The sequence below is a fragment of the Loxodonta africana genome, chromosome 19, assembly GCF_030014295.1.
Source record: "Loxodonta africana isolate mLoxAfr1 chromosome 19, mLoxAfr1.hap2, whole genome shotgun sequence".
Taxonomy (NCBI): domain Eukaryota; kingdom Metazoa; phylum Chordata; class Mammalia; order Proboscidea; family Elephantidae; genus Loxodonta; species Loxodonta africana.
In genome coordinates this window covers 8,775,352-8,797,510 of record NC_087360.1, presented here as the reverse complement: position 1 = coordinate 8,797,510, position 22,159 = coordinate 8,775,352, and the positions used below count along the sequence as shown (strand labels likewise).

Here is a 22,159-nt window from a genome sequence, read left to right as displayed (position 1 = left end):
AGCACTCCTTATAGTATCTGTTGTTAGCAATTTCAAAAATTAAGAGAAGAGTACAAAAGATAGTGGAGGGTTAAAAAAAAAACAAAACTAATCACTAGGCTTAATAATCTTACAAGTTGATTCTCCTTTGGGAAATAAAATGCTGTTTTTGTGAAGGGCACCTAGTCTTTTACAAATATTTGGAGAGGGATTCTCTTGGTCAAAGGAGTATCAGCTTCTACGGGCTTAAAACTAACAAGTCAGTAGCTAATGTTGCACAAATATATCTACCTCAATGTTCAAAAATTGATTATTGAGTTAAGGAGGGCTTTTTTCTACACAATGAAATACATCTTTTCATCTTTTAGTATATGGTTTTAGGCAGAAGTGAGAAATGCTGGTAGCTGATACTTGCCCTACTAAGAGGATAAACTAAGATGATGACCAGATTCAGACCACTTACTAACACTGAACACTGAAATCTTCTTTTTTTCTTAAAAAGCTTTTAAAGAAGTTTCTTTCTACACTGTCCTGGTAAACCCAGTCCTTCCTTGGTCTGATGGATCCCACTGCTTCTCGCTACTGCCCCTAGAATTACCAACGATCTCTACCTTAGTGAGGGTATCTGATACTAAGAAAAAGGTTTCTAAACATTCTTCTCAAACAAAAATTTGGAAACATCTGGGAACAAAGAGATCTAAAGCCACAGTCAAGTTTGTATACTTTTTGTACAGGGTAGTAACAATTTTTTGTACTAAAATATATTTTTTTTTTCTTTTTGTAGGATTGCTGTTACAGACTGAATTTTGTCCCCCCAAAATATACACTGGAATCCTAACCCTTATACCTGTGGATGTGATCCCATTTGGAACACGGTTTTCTTTGTTATGTTAATGGGGGCACATGAGTGTAGGCTGTCTTAAACCTAATCACTTTTGATACATAAAAAGAATAGGTTAGGCATGGGAACAAGCGAGCACAAAGGGAGGAGAAGATACATGCTACGTGGAGCTCGCTGAGGAATCAAGGAATGCCTCCTCTACAGAAACTGAGAGATCTTCCCCTGGAAAGGACAGAGAGAGAGAGCCTTCGCCCAGAGCCTGTGCCCTGAATTCTGACTTCTCTTCTCCTAAACTGTGAGAAGGAGCCCTGGTGGGACAGTGGTTAAGAGCTTGGCGGCTCATCAAAAGGTTGGCAGTTTGAATCCACCAGCTGCTGCTTGGAAACCCTATGATGGCAGTTCTACTCTGTCCTATAGGGTCACATGAGTCGGAATCTACTCGATGGCAATGGGTTTGGTTTAAACTGAGAAAATAAATTTCTGTTCATTAAAACCACCCACTTGTGGTATTTCTCTTACAGCAGCACTAGCAAACTAATAACTGAAAAAAATTAGCCCAGTAGGAACATGCTAACAATTCTGCAATTTGAGTTCTCAAATCTAAAGGCAAAACATGTTGATAAATATTGAAATTACAACTGAAGTAAAAAGCTGCAAAGGGATTGAGTATTTTTCTTCAGGAAAAGAAATCTTCAAGTACCTTGCCCAAATGAAGCAGACTGAAAGCATTCTGAAGTCTTCAATTTCACTTAGAATCTTACGCTAACTTCTAAGCATATTATCATAGCTATATTCTATGACAATTTTTTAATAATTAAAATAAAATTCCCAAGACCTGAATACTACATGATAGTTTTGGCAAAACTAAGTAATAATCCTTAAATTTAATACAATACTATACTGGGGATACTTACTTAAAAAAGAATAAACTTTGACACAAGTCAACTCTATACTTTAAAAATAAATAGCCATGATATATGTACCAAGTTTTATTTGCTTTTTAATTACATAAATGGAACAAATATATTATTCAAAATATTAAATTTTCTTGCAATTTAACAGAGGAAAAGAAACTGAGGTGAAACTGTAGGAATTGCTGAACTTCAGATAAATGTTTCTTCAAAACAAGAGATATTAGTTCCTAAAAGATTCCTCTAAAGTTAAAAAAAAGATTAAGAAAAACATTAAGACATTGGGTTATCACCGTTTTAAAAACCTACATGTTTCTTAATGGACATATATTTATATTTACAGATTGTTACCTTAATCTCCAGTCTCATAAAACTCAGAAGATACCACTGATGTCTAAACTAAGCAAAATACTAAAAGCCTCATTTATATGTTAAAAAACATTTAAACTTAAATCTACCTTAACATTACGTTCCAAGAAAACTTAATAGGGGATGGCTAATCTGAAAGCAAAATGCTGTACGAATCACTTTCAAGAAAAGAAATGCATCATGGGATTGTGTTGATCACTAGCAACATCAAGTAAAAACCCAAACAGTGACATATGAACTCAGAGTATCAGCCGGTCCTCGCCTCCCTCCTGAATTACCTGACCAATGGAAGTTTGGCTTTGCTGTTTTAGAAAGCACTGTTTCTTACATTCCATTAATTGTTCAAAATCACGCCACATTTTTGCTTGTTTCATATTCGGACCGTGACTTTCTCGTACAGTTTTCTGTTTTTCCTGGAGTTTCTGTTATTAAAAAAAAAAACAAAAATAATTAAATCTCAGTTACGGGGATTTACTTCTATTGCTATGATTAGAGGAATGTGGCCTGTTTTGTACATTTGAAAAAATTGTTAACTAAGCTAGGTTATCCTGTGATGTATCGCAACTAAGATTATAGGATGGCAACAATGTCACAAAACAATATATGTATTGTTTAATGAGAAACTAATTCATTCTGTAAAGCCTCATCTAAAATACAATTACAAAAACTAAGATTATAAAAGTCAATTAAATTTATAATAGTAGAACAACCTGTACTTGCTGAAAGTGAAGAAGACTTGAAGCACTTACTGATGAAGATCAGCGATTACAGCCTTCAGTATGGATTACACTTCAACATAAAGAAAACAAAAATCCTCACAACTGGACCAATGAGCAACATCATGATGAACAGAGAAAAGACCGAAGCTGTCAAGGATTTCATTTTACTTGGATCCACAATCAACAGCCATGGAAGAAGCAGTTTAGAAATCAGATGATGCACTGCATTGGGCAAATCTGCTGCAGAAGACCTCTTGAAAGTGTTAAAAAGCAAAGATGTCACTTTGAGGACTAAGGTGCACCTGACCCAAGCCATGGTGTTTTCAATCGCCTCATATGCACAGGAAAGCTGGACAATGAATAAGAAAGACCAAAGAAGAATTGAAGCCTTTGAACTGTGGTGTTGGCGAAGAATATTGACTATACCATGGACTACCAGAAGAATGAACAAATCTATTTTGGAAGAAGTACAGTCAGAATGCTCCTTAAAAGCAAGGATGGCGAGGTTTTGTCTCACATACTTTGGACATGTTATCAGAAGGAATCACTCCCTGGAGAAAGACATCATGATGGGTGGAGTACAGGCAGAAAAGAGGAAGGAAGATCCTCCATGAGATGGATTGGAACAGTGGCTGTAACAATGCGTTCAAATAGCAACGATTGTGAGGATGGCGCAGGACTGGGCAGTGTTTCGTTCTGTTGTACATGCAGTCGCTATGAGTCAGAATGGACTCAATGGCACCTAACAACAACAATAAGGACAACCTGAAATTAAAAAGGATAGAAAAATACAAAAGAAAGAGAGGAAAATAAATAAAGGAAATAAAGAAAGTGGAACAGTACCATGGTATAGAAGACAGAGAGTAGATTTTGGAAGCCCAAAGACTTGAGTTTCCATCTTGAATCTGTCACTACCTGTATGACCTTATACAAGACACTTAATTTCTCTAGACCTTGGTTTTCTCAACTGTCAATTAATGATAATAATAGGAGAAAATAATAGTATCTGCTCATAAGATCATCTTTTTACATGAATTAATGGATATCAAAATACTTGATAAACCATCAAGTGTTATATGAGCTAGCTACTGGATTGTTCTGTTGAAATACACTCGATGCTGAACTACTGCTATAGCTTTTCCCAAAGACCTTGCATTAAAACACTTCATTGGAAGGGAAATCAGTAAGAAAGTGTAATCTCTAGTCAGATTTAGCAATTAATTTTGGATCTATGAAAAGATTCAAAGTTTGATAAGTGTTTCTGTACATAGCATCCATCCAGAATACTTCTTAAAATAAATGAAATGTTTTTCATATGAAAAAAGTACATTACTTAACATATCAAATGTTCAGATGAAAGTCAATGATTGATAACCACACTAAGTCCTAAAAAAACAAAAGTCTGTAGTTAAAATACTACACAAATGACTATGTGTCCATCAACAGATGAATAAATTAACAAGCTATGGTACATACACACAATGGAATGCTACACAATGATAAACAATAATGACGAATCCACAAAACACCTCGAAACATACATGAATTTGGAAGACATTATGCTGAGTAATATGAGTCAGCCACAAAAGGGCAAGTATTGCACGAGACCACTACTATAAAGTAACAACAAAAGGTTTACACACAGGAAAAAAAGGAAAAAGCATTCTTTAATGGTTACCAGGGACAGGAGGAGGAGGGAGAGAAAATTACCAATTAGGTAGAAGACATGAGTTAATATTGGTGAATGGAAACGCAATATACAATATGGGGGAAGTGAGCACAACACGAACAAGGCAAGAGAGAACACTGAAAGGAATGCAAGAATAAAAGGCCGCTACGACAACTACTATAGCTTAGACGATCCTGCAGCAATAATATCAACAAACGATAATTTATGAACATACAAATAGGCGGATGGATATGCCAAGAGGTGTGGGAGGATGTAAGGGAACACACTCACTGGGAAATATAGGTTTGGTGGGGGCTATTTCTACATACATGACTATGTTGTTGTTAGGTACTGTCAAGTTGGTTCCAACTCACAGCAACCCCATGTACAACAGAAAAAACACTGCCTGGTCCTGTGCCATTCTCACAGTCATTGCTGTTTGAGCCCACTGTTGCAGCCACTATGTCAATCCATCTCACTGAGGGTCTTTCTCTTTTTCTCTGGCCCTCTACCTTATCAAGCATGGTCCTTCCTGATAACATGTCCATGTAGGTGCAGCTCATATAGAGCACACAAAGGGTATAGTTAGGGAAACCTCTTAGGCATAACCAAACACCTTGTGGGATGAATTTCCTAGGCTAGAAGACAAAGGACCATACGCTCCGTGGACATGTACATCAATTGGCACAACATAATACATAAAGACGATGTTGTGCACCCTACTTTGGTGAGTAGCGTCTGGAGTATTAAAAGCTTGCAAGCAGCCATCTAAGATACAAGTATTGGCCTGTTCCCACCTGGAGCAAGGGAGAATGAAGGAGACCAAAACTCAAGGGAGTAATTAGTCCAAAAGACTATTGGACCACGTGAACCATAGCCTACACGACCCTGTGACCAAAAGAACTAGATGGTGCCCGGCTACCACTACCAACCACTCTGACTAGGATCACAACAGAGTCCTGGACAGAATAGGAGAAAATTATAGAACAAAAATCAAATCCACAAAAAAGACCAAGCTTGTTGGTCTAACAGAAACTGGAGAAACCCTTGAGACTACGGCCCTAACACATCCTTCTGACTTGGAAATGAAGCCATTCCCAGAGACCACGTTCCAGCCAAACAACAGAGAAGCACGTTAGATAAACAGTAACACCCAAGAGGAACGTACTCCTTTAGAACAATCAATTATACAAGATCAAAAGGGCAACATTTATTTGCCCAAAAGCAAAGATGAGAAAGCAGGAAGGGGTAGAAAATCAGGATCAAAGGAAACAGGGAACCTAGGGTACAAATGGGGCGAATGCTGACACACTGTGGGGAATGAAACCAGTGTTACAGAACACTTCATGTACAAACTATCGAATGGGAAACTAAGGTGCTCTGTAAACTTTCACCTAAAGTACAAAAAAAAAAAAGGACTACACAAAGCAATGTTCACAACTTGATTCAAATGCATGCTCTTAAACATGCAAATTATTTCCTTCTCTCCTTTTGAGGGTGGCACGGCATCCCATAAACTGAATAAAGCACACAGAACTCATAAGTTCTCTGATAAGTGGAGAAATCAGCCTTGAAAGGGTTTCTTTTTTTATTTACTCTCATTAATACGATGGACATTTATTCACAAATTATACAGAAAGAGTAGATGAACCTGTTTTGGAGAAATGACTGACTCCAGGTTTGGGGCAGGAAATGTACGGGATGACCTGGAACATCTTGTCACACCAGAACGTAAGGAAGCCAGCAAGTCCACTACAGCAGTTTCAAAAGGATTCAGGAGATGACCAGAAGAGGCCTCCACTGGCCAGACATGGGGCAACTGGAGCACTGACAGGAATAATAACAGTAAGAGACTGAAGCACATTACAAATTTTTAAACCTGGGAGGCATAAACATACGTTTGAAGGATGATAGGAACCGATTCACTATTCTGAAAACCAGTAAATAAGTGAATCAAGCATTAATTTTGCCTTTCTCCTATGTGTACCTCAGGATAACCAAATAATTGAGAGGGAGAAGTTGTTCTTCACAAAGTTATTCCAGCCAATAAATGAAGAAAGAATGACACAATTATAATATTACCTAATGGATTAATGGAATATCAATGGCTGCCTACGTCACAGAAAGAGAGCCTCCTGATGGAAGCGCACACCACCACATATGAAGTATTCTTGCCAAAATCAAGCCATACCTAAACAAGCCTTTTAGATCTAGCTACCAATACACAGGACATATTGGGAACAGAGGAACATGCTAATTGATGCCACAGGGATGCCATACGCAAAGTTCAATACGTAGGAAAACCAACAAGACAAATGATCAGTTTTGTTTTGTTTTTCCCAACAAATAAACTGTAAAGAAAAAAACAGATGAGATGGGAGGGTAATATAGAGAAAAAGAGACTTATCAACTAATGGCAATGTATGAACTCTTATTAGGATCCTGATTCAAACAAATCATTAAAAAATTATGAGGCAATTGGTGAAATGTGAACACTGACTGGGTATTATGCAATTATTGTTATCATAAATTATTTTAGGTGTGATAATGGTTTTGAGGCTCTGTTTAAAAAGTCTTTATAATACATACTGAACTACAACCAGATGAAATGATAAGATGTTTGAGATTTCCTTCAAAATAATTTTGGGGAGGGTAACCCAAAAAAAAAACCTACTGCCGTGGAGTCGATTCCGACTCATAGTGACCCTACAGGACAGAGGAGAACTGCCCCATAGAGTTTCCAAGGAGCACCTGGTGGATTTGAACTGCTGACCTTTTGGTTAGCAGCTGTAGCTCTTAACCACTACACCACCAGGGTTTCCTGGAGGACGGTAGTGGGTACTAAAGGAGCCCTGGTGGTGCAGCAGTTAAGTGCTTGGCCGCAAACCAAAAGGTCAGTGGCTTGAACGCACCAGGCACTCCAAGGAAGAAAGATGTGGCAGTCTGCTTCCATCAAGATTACAGCCTTGGAAGCCCCATGGTGCAGTTCTACTCTGTCCTATAGGGTTGCTATGAGTCGGAATCGACTTGAGGGCAACGGATTTGGTTTTTTGGGTTTAGTGGGCAAGGTTGTACATAAAACAAGACTGGGCATAAGTTCAAATGTTGAAGTTGGGTGATGAGTACATGGGGATTCATTATATTATTCTCTCTACTTTTATATAGGTTTGAACTTTTCCATAATAAAAAGCTAGGAAAAAAGAAAAAAAAGAGAGAGAGAGAGAACGAGGCCATATCTACTTTATTTAGCAATTACTCCATTGCGTTGAGGGCTGACTTTCAATAGGTGGCAGTGGGGGATCTGTACTGCTACGTATAAGACCCAGACACAAAAGCAGGTCATCTAGGAACAGTTTAGCACCAGGCTCCCCAAGAACATGCGGCGGGTGATGGACACGGGAACGGCCCCTTCCTGGCACTCGACACTGGACACTGATTCCAGCACCCGATGGGTTCACCGGCGGGGACAGCAGGGGACTGGCTATCTGAGGCCAATGGAGGCTCTGCGGCACTGCGGTATTGTTCCTTTTGGGTGAGATTCTGACTTAGAGGCATTCAGTCATAATCCCACAAATGGCAGCTTTGCCCAACTGGCTCCTCAGTCAAGTACATACACCAACGTCTGAACCTGCGGTTATACCACTCGCTTTTTTGAAGCTGACCTTTAGAATATTACATACAGGTTTCTGGGAGTGAATTCAGTTTTTATGTAAAAGCATAAATGTGTGTATGTTATAATAATGATTTAAACTAAAAAATGTAAACATGAATAATTTTGCCATCAGCAATTTATTGAGTCTGACCAATAGCTAAAGTGTACAAATGCATTAAGCCTGAAACAAAACCATATTTTTCATTTGTACTTTAAGAATGGACAACCAGCTTTGAGATACATGTATCATTCCCAGGTTGCAGATTCAAGAGTATTTGAACAGTGAAATTATATACCTGTATATAGTCAGAATTATAAAAGAAAAACTGTAGCAACTCTTCCCTAACTATGATGCTAGAAATGTGACACTTCCATCAGAAAAAACTAAGAGGAAAACTCACTTTTTAGTGGTGAAACTGAACAAGGAACACATGAAATGGTACACGGGGAAGCTTGGTTAGCCTTCACTATGCAACATGGACTTGAAATCATTAAAGGTGATCTGAGACTTTATGTACGCAATTTTTAGTTTTTTTAAATTTTGTAGCTACCTACTTCAGTTTAAATATGAGGAAATGAACCACAAAATGATTAAAGGTCTTGTCCAGAGCCACGAGCCCAAGACTGAAGCTAGGTCACCTGAAGAAGGCTGGTCATCTTTCCTCCAAGTTACTGATAAAGAGGTTTTTTTTTTTTTTTTTTAAAGAATGACAAGAGCTGATGTCTTCAAAGTAACTGTCAAAATGTATTCTTTCTGAAGTCAATTAGAATAGTTGATTAGTTGGTAGTTTAAGTCTTCATGGTCAAGGTCCTTACTATCTTACCACCTCTTTTTTGATGACTGGCCCAGAGAACTGAGAGAACCAGACTCCATCCCACAGTCCCATCCTCAGCAGCCCTCATACAAGGCTGGCAGGAAGAAAGGTGATTATCTCAGGGAGGGCTTCTCAGTGATTAGTATTACAGGAATCAGATGTTAGTAAAGAGCTTAGACCAGTGCCTGGCTCATAGTAAGAACTTTGTGTTTATTAAATAAATGAGTAAATTTATAGTTACCTCATAAAACAGAGATAACAGAATAATCTGAAAAACTGCAGTGCACAATATGTGGCATTTTTATTTGTTATTAAGAACTTCTTCATGAACTCTCTGCTATTTAAAGCTAGATAGTTTTTTTTTTTTTCAAAGATCCATTTGTGCCTTCACTTTTAGAAAACTAAACTCCTAAGTAAGCGTCTTCATCTTTGGAAGGGGTTAACAGGGATTTGATTTCCCCTAGAAAACTGTACTGTAACCTTTTTAAAAGGATGGCAATGTCATAACCATGAACTGAAAGGCTGAATTAGATGAGAACACATATAAAAAAAAAAATTATACATTCTTACCTTTCCAAGGTTCTCCTGTTCAGCAATATGTTTGGTATACTGTTCCCTAGGGGTCAAGATAATGATTTAGTTTCAAGTTACTTCACTTGATTTGATTATATAACTAAATTATAAATTAACATATCTAACAGACGGAAATTCTGGTGGCGTAGTGGTTAGGTGCTACGGCTGCTAACCAAAGGGCTTGCAGTTTGAATCCGTCAGGGGCTCCTTGGAAACGCTATGGGGCAGTTCTACTCTGTCCTATAGGGTTGCTATGAGTCGGAATTGACTCGACGGCACTGGGTTTTGGTTACTATATTAGACAATATAGTTTAAGGTACTGGAGTCAGAATGAAGCCCATTACCACTATTTCTTCTAGTAAATAGTAATTTAAAGAGGAAAAAACCCAAAACATCACATATGAAATTAAGTTCAGAGAATTAGAATGTTAAGTACTATTTTTGGCTATTTTACCCTCAAAACAATGCCAAACAATTTGTTTAATTACACTGTTTTTGAAGTGGTTTGCAGGAAGGAAAAAAGGAAACACATATTAAATAAATATTAAACAGCTTCTAACCCTGCAATTCCACTTCTGGGAGTTACCCTACGGAAACACTATCATAACTTCATAAAGGTAAAAGGAGAGACTACATACTTCAACATTGTTTATAGCAGTAAAAATCTGCAAATGTCCTAAATGTCTATAAATGGGAAATGCTTAAATGAACTATGGTACAGCCATCAGAAGGAATATGATAGGGCGGTAAAAAAGAATGAGGCAGATCTATAAATACTGAAGTAGAAAAATTCTAGATAAATTATTAAGAGAAAACTGTAGATGCAGTTTATTCTTATTTTTGTATACACAGATATGTGTATATATAAGTAGCCCTGGTGGTGCAATGGTTAAGTACTTGGCTGCTAACCAAAAGGTCAGCAACTCAAACCAACTCAGTGACTCCAAGGGAGAAGACTACAGCCTAAGAAACCCTATGGGGCAGTTCTACTCTGTCACATAGGGTTGCTATGAGTCAGATCGACTTGAAGGCACAGATGACAATAATATATATTTGTCTTATTTTCCCATGCATTTGATAACACACACACATATATTAGCAAATGCATAGGAAAAGAATACAAAATAATGTACACCAAAGTGTTAACAGGAGGTATTTCTGGAATGGCAACACGCACATTTATGTTTTGTCTAATAATGCTTCATGGTGGTTACTGTTTTTTTTTCCCCCAAGTATTTATTATTTTTTAATAATATTTTATTATGCTGTAGGTGAAAGTTTACACAGCAAATTAGGTTCCCATTTAACAAGTTGTATACAAATTGCTCTGTGACATTGGTTACATTTTTTACAATGTGTCAGCATTCTCATTATTTTCATTCTGTTTGTTCTGTTTCCATTCGTCTAGCTTCCCTCCCCCTCCTTATCTTCTCATCTTTGTTTTGGGGTAAACGTTAACCATTTGATCTCATATAGTTGATTACTGAAGGGACCATAGTCCTCACAAGTGACACTGTTTATTTTATAAGCCAATCTAGTACTTGGATGAAAGGCGAACACCAGGAGTGGCTTCAGTTCCAAGTTCAAAGGGTATCTTAGGGCTATAGTCTCAGGGATTTCTCTAGTCTCTATCGGTCCAGGAAGTCTGGTCTTTTTAAGGAATTTGAGTTTTGCTCTACATTCTTCTCTCTTTCTATCTGGGACCTTCTACTGTGTCCCTGGTCAAAATGGTCGGTAGTGTTAGCTGGGCATCATCTAGTTCTTCTTTCTGGTCTGTAGGCTACCCAATATTTCTCTGGTAAGCTAAAAAAATCCAAATATTTTAATGTCAAAAATAAAAAGTACAAATAACACTGTATTATTATTATTTTTTAACATATAATTATCTTTTAGTAGTGTACAAAGCAAGAAGTGAGGCTTCCAGTGGGTAACATAATAGTGACAAATACTGAAGGATAATGACAAAGAAGACAAAGGAGACTTTAGACCTCAAATCTGGATGGAGAGAGAGAATGTGCTCGTTTCCTGTGCAAAGCTACATTCTAATATTTAATAGGAAATTAAACAATATAAAATTGGGAAGCTAAGAAATCATAAACCAGAGAGAGAAAAAATATAGCAGCATAAGTGAAGGAAAGGAGTCCTGGTGGCGCAGCGGTTAAGCGCTCAGCTGCTAACCAAAAGGTTGGCACTTTGAACCCACCAGCCGCTTCGAGGGAGAAAGATGTGCCAGTCTGCTTCCGTAAAGATTACAGCCTTGGAAGCCCTATGGGGGCAGCTCTACTCTGTCCTATAGAGTTACTATGAGTCAGAATTGACTCGATGGCATCGGGTTTGGTTCTTTTGGTAAGTGAAGGGAGATTAGCATTTATACAAAAAGGAAGGTAAGAGCGATCAGCGTAGAGTGTGTGGCTGTCACAAGTACCCGAAATTCTCTCAGAGCTGAAGTGAAGGGAGAATCTGTGGACAGCAGGGGGGTGGAAGGGAATAAACACAATCCTGATGAACCTTCATTTTTCCTTAAAATTTACGAGGCACTGTGTCAAACTGTTTGCCTCACCAGCTTTCCAATAAAGAGCAAGCTTGGAGGATACAAATGACATACTGCTCAAGAAGAATAGCTTTAAATAATTCATTTACTACCCTAGGCTTGAGAAATGTCCAAATTTTTTTAGAATTTCCATATATATAAAAACTTCTCAAGTAACCAATAGGCTTATGTCATTTCTCCAAATAAAACTAATACCTAATCATTATTTATTCAAGAAATAATTATGGAGCACCTATTATGTGCCAAGTATGTCCCAGGGTTTAAAGTGGAAAACAGGTCTGACAGGGTGCCTGCCCTCAAGGAATCACACTATAATTTCCAAAGCACTTTTACCTGCATTGTATCTAATTTGATCCTTGATGGTACATATTCTCCTTATTTCATAGATGAGGAAGTGACCTGCCTAAGCCTGGCTAGCAAGTGGAAAAGCCAGGGTTAGAAACAAAGTAATACGCGCTCCAATCTAGCGTTTTGAACTAAAACATGCTGCCTCTTTAAATAAACATTTCCAGACAATTTTCAAAGCCAAGCTAATTATACCTTTGGTCTTGCCAGAAAGTAACTGTAAATGCTGAAAATGGAATAACAATGAAAATATTATATCTATAATCATATTTCACAAAAGTATCAGCAGTTTAAGATGTAGTCATTTCTAATTTGTTCATGATATTCTTATCAGGTACTACTCTAGTCCCAGGCACAATATTTTTCTATAGGAAAATGATGGAATGGTAGGAGTTCATAATGATTTTTTAAATTATGAAAAATAATTGGCTTGAAAACTGATGAGAAAATCATTATTTAATTCAGCAGCACCTAACCTATTTATGTTGTCAGCTTTGGAGGAGATGAAACCTAATTTCTAAAACTTCTTATTTTAAAGAAAAAAATTAACTTTTCAAATTTCTTAGCATTGACCCTAAAGATTTTTTTAAGCAAAGTTTACAGAATCTAAATAAGTATATTTTTAGCCTAATATATTAGACTATTAGAAAAAACTCTGTCATATTTATAGGATATTTTCAGCCTGGCTTACATTCCAGGGTGCTGTATATTTAAAAAATTTAGATTCTGCATAGATATTCTATTTCTTAGATCTCTTTTTATAAAGTTAATGTATATGCCACTCAAACTCTCAACTGAAATCTAGAATAAAAGTGAATCTTACACTTTATTTGAATTCTTACTGGATGGTAAAAGCAAAATATTTGGATTGTGATGAGGGGTAAAGAAGGGTTACCTTGTTCAATTACTGCATCTTTTCACAGCTTGCAATTTAACCATAAATGTATTTGTTAGGGAAGCAGATGATTTATTACAGTATGTTACAAGCTAGGATTACAAAAAATCACCATGTCAGGACTAAGTGGTGTTGGCACACCTTTCTCGTTCTGAAGGCTGGCATCCTGCAATCACAGTTTTCCCAGCTAAAATGCTGTCACGCACATAGCTCTGATAGTAGGCAGACAGCTGGAGTCCAGGCCGTGTAGGACATTTACAAGAGACTGACCTCAGTGCTTATAAAAAAAAAAAAAAAAAACAAACTGTAAAATTATATGCATTCCTACCTAGTTAGCAGGACTGGAATATCCCAAAGATGTTCAACAAGATTTAGTCCCAAATAATATCTTAGTATATCCTTATTTGGAAGAAATACAGCCAGAATGCTCCTTAGAAGCAAGGATGACAAGACTATGTCTCTCATACCTTGGACATGTTATCAGGAGGGACCAGTGCCTGGAAACAGACATAATGCTTGGAAAAGTAGAAGGTCAGTGAAAAAGAGGAAGACCACAGCGGCTGCAACAATGGGCTCAAGCATAACAACCATTGTGAGGATGGCACAGGACTGGGCAGTGTTTCGCTTTGTTGTACATAGGGTCACTATGAGTTAGAACCAACTTGAAAGCACCTAACAGCAACAAATATGCTTATTTAAATACTCCAAATTTGTATAATTCCATCTTAATTATAAAACTTCTATAGATGAAAACTTTAAGATTCACTATATAAACAACAAAAATACTTGCCTAATTGCCTTTCTTTTTTCTTGTTGATCAGAAGAGACATAAGCCTTCATCTCATCGGTAGCACGGCGAAGTTGTACTTCTAGGTTCTAAGTGGAAAGGCTAAGTTTTAGGTACATCTCGATACAGAAAAATCTCAGAAAAGTTTTATATCCATTTTCTTTGTCTTACCTTAATCATACAGTTTGTATGGTGGTATTTACTTTCTTCCTGAAGACATTCTTCACGGAGTCCTCTGACTTCCTACAATATATCATTTTAAATGGACGATATTATTGAAAGTCTAATACAGATGCACAGAGGAGGGCTTTAAACACACAACGAAAGAAATACCATTACAACCATTAGCTCTCTGTGATTTTAACTCAGTATTCTGAAACAAGAATAGCTTACAATCTTTTCTAGAGCTACTCATGTCACTCCAAAATCTCACTTATTAAGTAACTACTGTATGACCAGCACTGCCCTAGGCACCGGAGACACAGAAGTAAACAAGAGAGACAGGTCTCTGCTCTCAATCAAGTAGAGGAAACAGACATAAACAAGGATGCACATAACGAAGGTAATTTCAGACAGGGATGAGTTCTCTGAAGGAAATTCAGCAGTGCAATGGGAGAGAGGCTGAGTGGGCCATGCTGGGAGGAGAGTGGGCACCGTTAGAGAGAGAAGATGTCTGTGAGGAGGTGATGTTCAGGCTAAGACCTGAAAGATGAAAAGACGAGAGAGCAAGGCAAGGAGTTAGCAGGTGGGGGTAGGGGGCTTCAGGTAGAGGAAATAGCAACCGCAAAAGCCCCAAGGTGACAAGGAGCTTGGCCTGTTTGAAGGACAGGAAGAAGGCCAGTGTGGCTAGAGCCCGTGGACAAGGAGAGAAACCACAAATACGAAGTCAATGAGGCCTCTGGGGCCAAAGCACGTGGTGCCCTGTGGCTCATGGTTTGGAACTGAGATTTTATTTGAAGTGCAGTGGGAAGCCAATGGAGGATGGACTAAGCGTTATAAACGTTTCTTTGGCTGCTCTGTGGAAAATACACTTTAGGAGGGCACGGGTGGATGTGGGAAAACCAGGTGGAAGGTTATTGTGGGAGCTGCGGAAAGAGATGATGGTGCCCTGGACTTTGGTGGTAATGGTACAGATGGAGAATTCTGTGTGTAAACAGTAAGTCTGAAGAAAGAAAGATCTCTGAAATTTAGGAGACAGACTCTGATGATAATACCGATTTGGGAATCTTTTGATGTTGGTGAGGTGAAAGTACGCGTGCACACAACAGCAGCTTTTGCTAACTTCAGTTCTTACCTGTTCTAATTTGGACCGGTTGCTTTCGAGGCCTGCTGCACAGCTATCATACTGGGATTTCTTCTCATCACACTCTTGGGTTAGTTCCTAGTGTGAAAAGGGCAAATGACTGAATAAGTGAAAAACAAAGGCCTCAAATGTGGCTCTGGAACAATGCTCACCCTTGTCAATCTTGTAACTTAACCTAAGCTTCTTGGCATACTTAAGAGTTATTTATACAACAAGCAGACATTTCAGAGTTATGATAGATGAAGGTGCTGATAACAATCACAGCAACCATGTACTGAACTGTGTGCCAGGCTTTCTGTTAGGAGCTGGGGAACAAGAGTGAACAAAACACAATTAAAAGTCCTTCCCCTCAAGTAATGTTCAGACAGGTAAACAGGCTGCTGAATGCAATCAATGGTGGGCACAGAGAAGGTGCTACAGGTGCACAAAGGACTCTTACAGGACCCAACTCGGGCTTGGGGATCAGTGGGGGCAACTTCCTGGAGAAACTGACATCTAAGTTGAGGTATGAAGGACTAGTAAGAACCAGTCAGGGGAAGGTGGACAAGGGAAAGGAGAGTGTTCAGAAAAGACACGTACCATATATAAGGGCTCAGAAGCAAGAGAGAACAAGAATAATTTATAAATTACAAGTAGTTTATTATGCTGGAGTGTGTCTGGGAAGTGGTGAGAGAGAAATTTGAAGACTTAGGCAGAGGACTGGTCTTCGTAAATTGCTAGGGCATCACAGCTTTTCCCTTAATAATAACTGAGTCTCACAACAACCACAGTGACAACTACCTTTAGAGATACAGCACTGAGATAGCAGTAAAACACTACCCACCTAAATAACCCATCTAGAGGATAACAATACACATGTAAAGCAGGAGAGGTGAATTATTATAAGGTCCCTGTATTGTCTGGGAGATGCTGATTAACTTAAGACTCCGTTAAGAATATATGCTAAAATTTTAAGAGTAACCAATTGTTATGGACTGAATTGTGCCTCTCCAAAAGATGTGCTGAAGTCCTAACCCCGGAACCTGTGAATGTGACCATATTTGGAAACAGGGTCTTTGCAGTCGCAATTAGTTAAGTTCACATGAGGTCATGCTGGAGTAGGACAGTGTTTTTTGAACTGTGGGTTGTGTTTCATCTGGTAGACTGTGACATCAGTGCAGTGGGTTGTGATCAACACTTTAATAGAACAAAAAATACGAAGAGCGCATCGTATATCCTAAGGGCAAGTATTGTTTTGGGAACTTACTTCTTACTGAGGAACGGACGGACTCACAGATGTCTAAAATACTGTACTAGAGGGCTTTTGGTCTGAACACAGCATTGGAAAACTCAGCATTTCCCATTTCTCTTTCTAGTAATTAACTAAAAGCAATGGGTAGAATGAGAAACATAATGCCAAAACCATTTTCAGCAAAACTAAGATCCCAGATCTCAAAGCAGAAGGGTTACCAAGAGCAGGAGACAGAGTGGGGGATGGCAGGGCACAGGGAACGCCAAAAGCAGTGGAGAAGAGACCCCAAGGAGATAGAATACCGTGGGTGCAGACTTCACGAAGAGCCAGCAAAACTCCACTTCTTTAAGACAAGAAGCCCGTTCTGAGGGGCAAAGACTATCTGCCAGGTTTGTGACCACTGGAATGGGACATGCTGGCTGGCAGCAGGAGTTTCTCTGGACCTGGTATGGTTGTAATAGGAGTGGCAGAAGTAAATGAGGAATCACGCTGAAATGCGAAGTTTTCAGGAGCAATGGCATTCGTGGAGAAGAGGGCCTTTGCACTGTGGAAAAATCTCAAGCTGCCGATCTCCAATGACTGCATCAAAATAAAGGATAAATGCCTTGTACAAGCCCTAATCTTAAGAAAAATCTCAGCCAGCCTGTAACAAGGTCTTGTCTACCCTAAATTCCCTATAACAGGTGGTCCAGAAAAGAACATTTTTTTAAAAAATTGTACTTCAGATGAAGATTTACGGAACTGGCTTCTCATTAAACAATTAGTACACATATTGTTTTGGGACATTTGTTACCAGCCCCACAACATGTCAATACACTCCCTTCTGGACCTTGGGTCCCCTATTACCAGCTTTCCTGTCCCCTCCTGCCTTCTAGTCCTTGCCCCTGGCCCGGTGTGTCCCTTTAGTCTCATTTCATTTTTCAGGCCTGTCTAATCTTTGGCTGAAGGGTAAACCTCAGGAGTGACTTCATTACTGAGCTAAAAGGGTGTCCTGGGGTCATAGAGAGAGAAAGTCTCCCCCTAGAGCTGGTGACCTGAATTTGGACTTGTAGCCACCTGAACTGTGAGAAAATAAATTTGTTAAAGCCACTCACTTATGGTATTTCTGTTATAGCAGCACTAGGTAACTAAGACAGTGAGGACATAGAGAAATTGGAACACTTGTCTGTTGCCGGTGGGAATGTAAAATGAGGTAGCCACTGTGGAATACAGTTTGGTGATTCCTCAAAAGGTTAAACATAGAACTACTGTATGACCCAGCAATCTATTCCTAGGCATTCACCCAAAAGAACTGAAAGCAAGGACTCACATGGATATTTGTCCACTAGTGCTCACTGCAGCATTATTCACAACACAAGTGCCCATCAACAGATGAATGGATAAAGAAAATATGGTATACCCATATAATGGGATATTCAGCTACAGAGAAACGAAGTTCTGATACACACTACGACATGAATGAACCTTGAGAACATTTTAACTGAAAGAAGCCACACGTAGTAAGATCTTATTTATAAGAAATGTCAAGAACAGGCAAACATATAGACAAAGTAGATTTGTGGTTGCCTAGGGCTTAGGGGTTGAGAATGGGGTATGACTGCTAATGGGCACAAGGTTTTTGGGGGGGCGGGTGATGCAAATGTTCTAAAAAGATTATGGTGATGGTACCACAATTCTGTAAATCTAATTTAAGAAAAAAAATTACATTGTACACTTTAATTATATCTCAATACCAAACCCACGGTTATCGAGTCGATTCTGACTCACAACAACCCTACAGGACAGAACCGCCCCAGAGGGTTTCCAAGACTGTAAATCTTTACTGAAGAAGACTGCCACATCTTTCTCCTGCGGAGTGGCTGGTGGGTTGGAACTACTAACGTTTTAGTTAGTAGCCAAGCACTTTAACCACTGTGCTAGCAGGGCTTCTTTATATCTTAATAAAGCTGATACAATAAGAGGACCATGTATGAACTAACGACGTGAGTATGCCATGAAACAAGAATTATAATTAATTCTTCATTTGTAACTTTCCTTTTTTTTTTTAAAAGGTAACCAAACATTTCTCCACAGATTAAGAACACTTAACAAAGCAATCACTCTTTTTGAAGTAAGATCACAAAGCAGAGATGCAAGAGCTTAGGGAAAAGATGGCAAGACAACTGGAGTTGAGATGTAAGCTAGCAGAGCTCAGGAAATGAGTAAAAAAAAAAAAAATTACAGAAAAGACAAAACTGGAAAAAGCACAAAGGAAAACAGACAGTGCTAAAAACACAGAAGACTGGAATAAGAAAATTGAACAAAATGAAATGAAATGAAACAGTTAAAAAAGGATTAGAGAATGATTGCAATGGAAGCAAAAGTGAAGGTCATCAGGGCATTGAACCAGTTTGTTCAGGCTGGAACCCCTGCTGAGAATTTGCCTTTCTAACAAGTTCCCAGGCCATGCTAATGCTGCTGGTTAGGGACCAACTCTGAGAACCACTAGCAGAGCAGTGGGTCTCAAGTTTTATTATACATAAGAATCACCATGGGATCTTGTTAAAATGTAGATTCTGATTCAGAATATCTGGGGGCGGGGAGTGCAAATTCTCAGCAGAGGTTTGAACCAGAAGGAACTGGTTCAAAGCCCTGAAGGTAATCCAAAACATGCGTAATTGAAGACCCCCAAGAAGAAAACTAAAAGTAATGAAAAGAACTAATACTTAAAGTAGTAACTCAAGAAAAATTTCCTGAAATACATAATCAAGTCACTAAAAAAATTAGGATGACCTCAGATCTATCCACAGCCCAATTTACCCTAGAAAACTGTGGAACTGCATGTTAAAAATCCTCAAGGAAACAAAGTATGATCTAAGGATCTTATACGAAATCAAGCTGTTGTTGAACTATATTGGCGAAGAATTTCTACAAGATGCAAGACCCGTATCTCTAGAAGACACTTTCCACTTATATGTTTACCTGATTTGACTTTTAAAACACTTTTATAAATGTTATGTTAATTCAACAACTATTTCTTGAGCACCTACACTTAAAAACTTGGTTCTATAAACCAGGCACTCGCAACTCTCAGTGAAACTATAGTAAGGACCTTAAACGGGATATAAAAAACCAACAAAAACCCAAACCCGTTGCTGTCAAGTCGATTCCAACTCCTAGTGACCCTAAAGGACAGAGCAGAACTGCCCCAAAGGGTTTCCAAGGAGCAGCTGATGGATTCAAACTGCTGACCTTTTGGTTAGCAGCCAAGCTTTTAACCACACCACCACCAGGGCTCCAAAAGGGGTAGAGCAATTGAAACATATATAAAATAAACTCTAATTAAATACACAAATTTCACTTGTATTACATGATCTTGAACCAAACTTCAGTGAAATCAATGTCTCCTAAATAGAATCCTTCCTGAAGTCTCTCTTCTCTTCAGACCTCATCTGGTCTCACCCCACATGCTCTTTTCAGTGATTGCATCTTCTCCCAGGGCTGTGATCAAACATCTTATCTAGGCAGATGATTACAAACTCTAGCCTGAGCCACAGTGTCTTCTCTTGAATTCTTGCTAGATGCTAACCCTGATGAGTCTATAACTACATTCATCACTGCCCCCTCCTCAGCCCAACCCCACCACCAAAACTAGCTCTTCCTCATGCCTTGCCTGTGTTGTCAGTGGCTTCAAATCTCAAATTATATTTGTTAGCCTTTGTTTCCTTGTCCACAATTAGTGTTCCTCCATATACCGTTCAAATCTATTCCCTCTCCTCCATTTCTTCGGCCAAGACTCTAGTTCTGGCCCTCGTTACCTCTAATTTAGACCTCCTAACTGAGCGTCCGGCATTTGGGTACTACTTTTATTTATTGCAAAGTATAATTATACAGACTATAGCAACAAGGGAAATGTGACATATTAAGTGAAAAGAACTCAAAAGTAACTAAATGCAATGTATACTGCAATGCTAATGAAGTAAAAATGTATATATGAGGGGACAAGGATCAAATGCAAACATGAACATTTTCAGTTGTCAGTAATAGGGTAATGAGTGGTGTATGAGCCATGTTGATTAAAGTTCTTGACATACTCATAGCCTCTCCAGAGGGAAAATTCCCTGCCTAGGGCAACTCCAGGTAGCCATATTCGGTAACACATCACCCTCCTTCCTCCTCAACCCACCTCTGCCCCCAAGCATAGCTTATTAGACTAGGGATGGACCCTCATCTGAACAGAGGTGTCCAGTAGCCTATGAGGTAGACTGGCATGAAAAACTGCTCCAAGAGAGAGCAGCTGCCCTAGACATTTGCTCTCAGGAATTTGAATTAGAAAACGCAGAGAGAATAGGGCACTTAGTAGTCAACACTGCAACGGAAAGTATGCAGAGAGAAAGGCCACACAGTGTGAGATACAGACAACGAGGGAGGCCATCAGCAAGCTGAGGTTAGGAGTTTGTCAATCCAAAGGGTAAGGAGAAATTATAAGGTAGAGAAAATAAAGGGATTTCCGGCTAGTGGCAGAAACAGAGTGAAAAGCAGATACAAAGAGATTCACCAAGTCATGTTACTGGCATAGCGTGGTATGAAGAATTTGGGTCTGCCATTTACCAACTGTGTGACCTTGGGAAAGTCTCTTACATCTCTGTGCCGTTATTTGCTCGTTTGTGTAAAGGGGAGTCCCTGCCTTGCTGGGTTGTAGTGAGGCCTGCATGAGTCAATACAGGTAATAGCACCTGGCACACAGAAAGCACTCGATAGATACTATTATTATTATAATCATCATCATCATTATCCACAACTTCCTGCTGCTGAGATCCCTGAAACTTCCCTGGACCAAAATGCTTTCTATAGTGCCTGTACCTGTTCCACTTATACCAAGGTTCTCACCCTTGGATTTTCATGATACTACATTTCTTTTATTGCCCTAAGTATCCTTCAATAAAACTCCACATTCGAATTAGCCTGAGAGTCTGTTCCTTGCAACCTGGATAGCATAAAATAATACAGGTAGATTTTTTTTTAAAGCTTTTAATATATATATATTTTTTTTTACAAATGAAAACATTTAAAATATAAATGGATTTCATTTTTTAAAAAAAGTATTTACATACACAGATTTTTTAGCTTAGCAGTAGGGAGAAATTTTACCATCACTAGAAATATATAGAACTGGTCCTTTTTGCCTCCAGGTGGCTTACTCAAGAAAATCAGGAAGACAAACCAATGACCTAGAATACCCATGAAAACAATTCTTGATGTCCTCAGTCTAAAAACCTTGCTCAAAAGTTTCCTCCTTTCTGAAACTTCTGACAATCATTTCATCTGCTTCCCCTCTCCTGATCAGTTATGCATACAATTCTGACTATATTTTTTCTATATTTGTTCTTAAGTTGGGTTATCTTCCTTTTTTCGTTACTTTCTTCACGTGTTTATTCCATCTCATCTATTAGAGCACGGACTCCGGAGATCAGGGACTGGTTCTCCTATTTCTTTTGTGATGGCAGTGCTGTATATGAACCAACGGGAGAAGACAAGAG

General features: G+C 38.7%; 1 protein-coding gene across 10 annotated transcripts in view; it reads right to left on the bottom strand.

Annotated features, from left to right (window-relative positions):
• Window positions 1–1,769: 1,769 nt before the first annotated feature.
• The window catches only part of IFT81 (intraflagellar transport 81), a 76,984-nt gene continuing 56,594 nt past the window's right edge, over window positions 1,770–22,159 (bottom strand). For 5 of the 10 annotated variants that reach the window (XM_023539283.2, XM_064272178.1, XM_023539287.2 and 2 more), the window contains 5 exons: window positions 15,401–15,487; window positions 14,278–14,349; window positions 14,110–14,195; window positions 9,526–9,571; window positions 1,772–2,522 (listed from right to left, as the gene is read on the bottom strand). In XM_023539283.2, coding sequence (XP_023395051.2) covers window positions 2,340–2,522; window positions 9,526–9,571; window positions 14,110–14,195; window positions 14,278–14,349; window positions 15,401–15,487 — 474 coding nt within the window. In that variant the 3' untranslated portion in view covers window positions 1,772–2,339. Of the gene's footprint in view, window positions 2,523–9,525; window positions 9,572–14,109; window positions 14,196–14,277; window positions 14,350–15,400; window positions 15,488–20,817; window positions 22,129–22,159 lie in introns of those variants that run through there. The other 5 variants (XM_064272181.1, XM_064272182.1, XM_023539286.2 and 2 more) reach the window with 4 other exon arrangements.